Source organism: Beta vulgaris, chromosome 7, assembly GCF_026745355.1.
Source record: "Beta vulgaris subsp. vulgaris cultivar EL10 chromosome 7, EL10.2, whole genome shotgun sequence".
NCBI classification, from domain to species: Eukaryota; Viridiplantae; Streptophyta; class Magnoliopsida; order Caryophyllales; family Amaranthaceae; genus Beta; species Beta vulgaris.
The window spans coordinates 51,547,844-51,553,598 of record NC_079208.1 but is presented as its reverse complement, the minus strand read 5'-3'; the positions used below and the strand labels follow the sequence as shown (position 1 = coordinate 51,553,598).

The 5,755-nt window shown below is 36.5% G+C and overlaps 1 protein-coding gene across 1 annotated transcript; it reads left to right on the top strand.

Moving 5' to 3' along the window:
* Nucleotides 1-942: 942 nt before the first annotated feature.
* LOC125491689 (autophagy-related protein 18g-like) lies at nt 943-1,581 on the top strand. Its single transcript, XM_048633778.2, has 2 exons — nt 943-1,207; nt 1,312-1,581. Exons 1-2 carry the CDS (start codon nt 1,025-1,027, stop codon nt 1,579-1,581), a joined length of 453 nt encoding a protein of 150 aa, XP_048489735.1. The 5' UTR covers nt 943-1,024.
* The last annotated feature ends 4,174 nt before the right edge of the window (nt 1,582-5,755 follow it).

The window sequence follows — 5,755 nt, the reverse complement described above, 5'->3', positions numbered from 1 at the left end:
TCCCACCACTAAAGCAGGTAACGCTAAACTAGGAAGAAAAAACAAAACCCTAATTCACTCCAACTCCTTCCCACGTTCAGCAACTCCACATTCTCTGAAAATTCAGGCGAACAAGATCGAGTTTCACGTTCGAAATTTGAACGACTCCAATTAATTCCAGCAAGATCCAATTTCCTTGAAATTTCGCTGCTCTAAGGAAGGATTCCAATCCCTTATTTCTCTCAACAAGTAGGTATTCTTTTTCTCAGAATTTTACTCAATTACAATTCGATTGATGGATTAATGTTGCTGGTACGAATTTCATTGAATTCGAATTATAGATGAATCTTGCTGGTATTTCTTTCTATGTGACTTTCATCAATTCGAATTATTGATGCAAAAAAATCATTCTTTAATTCTGAAATTGCAACTTTGATTGGTTTGTATTATCAAAAGTTTATTAGGAAATTCAAACTTTGATTGGTTCATTGTTTGATTGGTTGTTATTTGGAACTAAACTAATAACAATGTAATTGCAAGATAATTGTAATCGTAGTTATTTGCAAGATATATGTTGTGTGGTAAAGGGTTGTTATTTGCAAGATAATTCCCAAGCCTCGTCTCTGTCAACGAAATTCTGCAGCAGAGGTCAACTAAACCAGAATGTTACTGACCTTAGATATGTATAGAATAAGTTTGAACCTTGAATTTCTGTAAGCATCGTCTCTGTCAACGAAATATGGAGATTTCATTGTAATTTTTATAAATGAAATTTCAATCGCTGAAAGTTTCGAGTGATTTCGGTTAGTTTGATTGTTGTAACGTCTGATTTTTCTTGATTTTAGGAAATGCACAATATGATCATTTGCTGGATAATTATTATTATTATTTTTATAGTTTTTGTTGGAATGCAAGAGATTTAGGAGAGTGATGGTTGTTTTTCAGGTAATCTGCTATCAAAAGTATGATTGTATGTTACTGACTAGGAAGATAACTAAATGAGGACAATGTTTAAGGAACAATCGCAATGATGTAGGAGTGAGAGATGAAGGACAATAGTTTAGACACTAGATTACTGTGCAACCTTTTGCTGTTTCTGCTGTTTTTCATTGCTCAATGCCAATTGGAGCGCTGCCTGGACGCACGAATTCCTTGGAGCACCTTATATCTATCCAATGCAGAAGTTCAAATGAATTATGGCAGGATACCGACATGGCAAAATTCTAAGGTATGCCTTTGCTTGCTTTGACATATTATGTAATCTTATGAATATATAGGAGGTGTAACTCTGTTGGATATTTTAATATTCTAACTTCATTATCTGGCTTGTAGGTACACTTCTTCGCTATGAGTTTTGTGGTCCCTGACAGACAAAAATATTCTGTAGATGATGATCTTGGTGGAGAAATTGAAATTGAGAAGCTCCCTCACCTAGAGATTGAAATAAAGCGGAAGGATTTGTTGCCTGTTTTTGAACACTTCCACAAAGTGAATTCTGATTGGAGCAACAGGTATGTGAACATCCTTGCAATGTATTTCTCTTCTGGCTCTTACTCTATTTTATTACACTATTATCGTCCCTTTTTAAATTACTTTTGTTGATATTTTTTTTGCCTCTCAGATTAATTTTGGATGCACCAAAAACGAAAAAGTGAATGTTGAAGATTTGAGGACATTGGAACTTCTGTTTGGGCACAAGAATGAAGATATATTAAGTTTTGTTATTATTTAGTTGGATTATAAATTTTAACATTTGTTGTTCTACATACATTAGGTTGTACCTTGAGTTTGTCAAAATGAGTTAGACTTTTTGGTTATTTTTAGTTTGAAGATTTTATATAGAGTATTAAACAATTAAATTTTTTCATTAATCTATATATTATATTTTGGTTCACTTGCAAATGTTAAACCAATTTGTAATTTTAGCATTGAGATCATAAATTAACTCTAGCGACATGCGGAAAGAATTATACGACGCTTTTGGTGGATCTCCATTGCTAAAGAAAATAGTAAATTGTATCAGATCTTGTTCAATGATTTAGGAGCGTAGCTACCTTATTACAACGCTAATAAAGTGTCCTAGCAATGTGCTTAAAAGCGTTTCGAACTAGCGATGCATTTATCCTAGCTATGCCGACGCAGAAATAAAGCGTAGCTACAGGGTGTAGCAACACAGGCAAGAGGAGCACTTCTTAGTGCGTTTGTAAAAGTGATGGCGACGCTTTATAGCGTTGTAGTAGGCTATTTTGATGCGTTGCTAAAAGCCAATTCCATACTAGTGATAGCAGCCCTTCACTTAGTAAGTAGGGCCGCGCTTTCCAAACGCAGCCCTTCACAAGGAAGGGCTGCGATTTTAATAACAAACTCAGCCCTTCATGCTTAAAAGGGTTGCATTTTTGGACTAAAAACGCAACCCTTCTTCAAGTGAAGGGCTTCGTTTTTAGTTTAAAAAACGCAACCCTTTTAGACCAAAAAAAAAAAGAAATAATGTAGTTTGATAAAGCAGCAGCAACAACCAACGGCGTGTAATATAAAACTTCAATCTAGAAATTAAAATTTAGATTTTTATTGATTCTGATGAATATCATACAACCAAAATACTGTAATATACAATTGAAATCAAATAACAGATATAACAAAACAATTTCAATCTTTAACCTAAATCTTTAAATGCTAACTTGAACTTCAGCTTCTAACTTTAAACTTGAACTTCCATCTTCAACCTAAATCTGTAAAAACCAAAATCAGAATATAGAAGCAATGAACCCAAAAAATTCAGAAAATACAGAGTATTTTTAAGAAAAAAAATCCACAAATTAAAAACGAACGAAAATGAACAAAAATAATAAAAAAAACACAAAAGTAAACTTCATTGTAAAGTGTAAAATCTGAAAATCCCAAAACCAGAAAAAACTCAATCTTCATTCCCACACATCCATGGCAACCACCACCACCACCTTCTTCCTACTCCTTTTCTTCACTTTCTTTCTCCTCAAAGCAATCACAACCACCCAATCAGATACTAACTGTACAGGCCGTTGGATACACATAAAAAAACTCCCATCAAAATTCAACCTCGATCTTTTAACAAATTGTTCATCTTTCTTCCCACTTTACCACAATTTATGCCCTTTTTTTGCCAACCATGGATTAGGCCCTAAAACCCACAATCAAGCTCATTCATGGTATCGAACTGACCCACATCTTCTTGAACTTTTATTCCATCGTCGTCTTCTTGAATACCCTTGTCTCTCTCCTCATCCTCATCAATCTGACGCCATTTTCTTACCTTATTATTCTTCTCTTGATTCTCTACGTTATCTCTGAAAACCTAAATCTGTAAAAAAATCAAAATCAGAACAGAAGCAATGAACCCAAAAAATTCAGAAAATGGAGAGTATTTTTAAGAAAAAAAATCCACAAGTTAAAAAGAGGGATCTGTGGTTTTTAAGAAGAAAATGGAGAGGAGATCTGCTGTTTCACAAGAGAGGAGATCTGCGGTTGTTGTGGAAAGAGGAAGGAAGGAGGGTGAGAGAGAAGGACTTGAGAGAAGAGAGAATAAGGAGAGAGAATTTAATTGTGTTTATAGAGCTGTTCAAAATTCTTACATGCGCGCAATTTAATAAAAAGAAAATATAACGAAGGGCTGCGCTTGTAAGAAAAAAGCGCAGCCCTACATAACAAAGGGCTGCGTTTTTTTGACAAGCGCAACCCTTCACTCAGGTGGCTGCGCTTGTCAAAAAAACGCAGCCCTTCTTACAGTCATAAGGGCTGCATTTTTTTTACAAGCGCAGCCCTTCACTTAGTAGGGCTGCGCTTGTAAAAAAAATGCAGCCCTTCTGACTGTAAGAAGGGCTGCGTTTTTTTGACAAGCGCAACCCTTTTTCAAAAGGGCTGCGCTTTTCTTCAAAAATGCAGCCCTTCTGTTATGTAGGGCTGCGCTTTTTTTTTTAAATACGCAGCCCTACAATAAAGAAGGGCTGCGTTTTGAAGAATACACCGCCCTTCCAGCGCAGCCCTTCTGTTATGTAGTGAAATGTGAATATGAGTTTTGAAGATACCTAAGGTGAAATGTCCTTGTAGTGTATATGAGTTTAGATCTATTACATGTTGCAATACTGTCAAATGCATCACAAAAGTCATGTGTGCAAGAATAAAGTTAATCCTCCATGAAATCATTGTTGAGAACCAAGGAGCCTTCATTCAAGGGAGGTTTATTGGCCATAACATAATGATTTGCCAAGATTTCGTTAGATATTATGGTAAAAAGGGTACTAGTCTAGGCTGTATAATTACAATGGACATGAAAAAGGCCTATGACTCAATAAATTGGAATTTTCTTAATGAATTGTTGAGAGGTCTTAACTTTCCCAGGAGATTTATTGACCTTATTCTTGAGTGTGTCTGTTCTCCTAGATTCACTTGGCTTCTTTGAGGGTAAAAAGGGGCTAAGGCAGGGGGATCCTATTTCTCCTTTGCTCTTTGTCATATGTATGGAGTACTTATTAACTAGAACTCTAAAGGTGGTAGGTGAGAACACTAATAGAATAAATGCTATTTGCTGCGATAATATTGCTGCAGTTTTACCCATACGCAGCAATATATCACGTAAAAAGAAAATAAAAAATAAAAATATCCATATTGCTGCGGTTTTGACCGCAAACCGCAGCAATATAGTTTCGTGGATAACTTTTGAAAAAGTTTGACTATTTGAGTAGGATATATTGCTGCGGTTTCTGAAAAATACCGCAGCAATATATTAAAATAATATAAAAAATATATTATTTTAATATATTGCTGCGGTTTTTGCCAAAACCGCAGCAATAGTTCCTTGTATATATTTAGGGTTAGCTGAGCGCGTTTTCACGCCTCTTAATTCTCTCACCTTCTCACCTCTCTCGTCTTCCCAAACTCACTCAAAGTAATTCTCGCACCTTCTCACCTCTCTCATCCTCTCAAACCTTCTCACCTCTCTCATCCTCTCAAACCTTCTCACCTCTCTCATCCTCCCAAACTCACAGTAATTCTCGCACCTAACTCACCTCGCTCCTCCTCCCAAACTCACAGTAATTTCTCATCTTGCTCACCTTCTCACCTCACTCTCCTTCGCAGTCTCGCCGTCGCTCAAGTTCGCTCGTTCTTCATCTGCTCGCCGACGTCATCAAAGAGTCGGCGCTTCGTTCTTCATCTGCTCGCTGGCGTCATCAAAGAGTCGACGCTTCGTTCTTCATCTGCTCGCAGGCGTCATCAAAGAGTCGACGCTTCGTTCTTCATCTGCTCACCGGCGTTTGCTCCTCTTCTCGCAAATTGTCGTCGCCCAGAAGACCTCACAAGTCGCCGTCGCTCAGTGCAAAGCCTCGCCGTCACTCAGTCCGAAACCTCGCATCGACCTTGCCGTCGCTCACAATTCGAGATCTCGCCGCTGCTTTGTTTAGATCTGATTTTTTTCCTTTCTTTAACTTTTTTTCATTTTTATTTAGATTTGATATTTAGATCTCTTTTCCCTTTTTTTTCCGATAAATTATGTTAAGAGCAGAGTTATTGATAAATTAGTTTAATTTTGGTTTTTGATGTTGATTTCATTTTTTAGATCTAGTTTGGTTATTGATGTTGATTTTATTTTTTAAACCTGGTTTGATTATAGTTTGGTTTCATTTTTTTAGATCTGGTTATTGATGTTAAATTATGTTCGACATTGTCAAGTTGCGAATTGAAATCAGAGTCTGCAACTCGTTTTCGCTTCTTGTCGACCGAAGAAGAGCGCGAAGAAGATCCT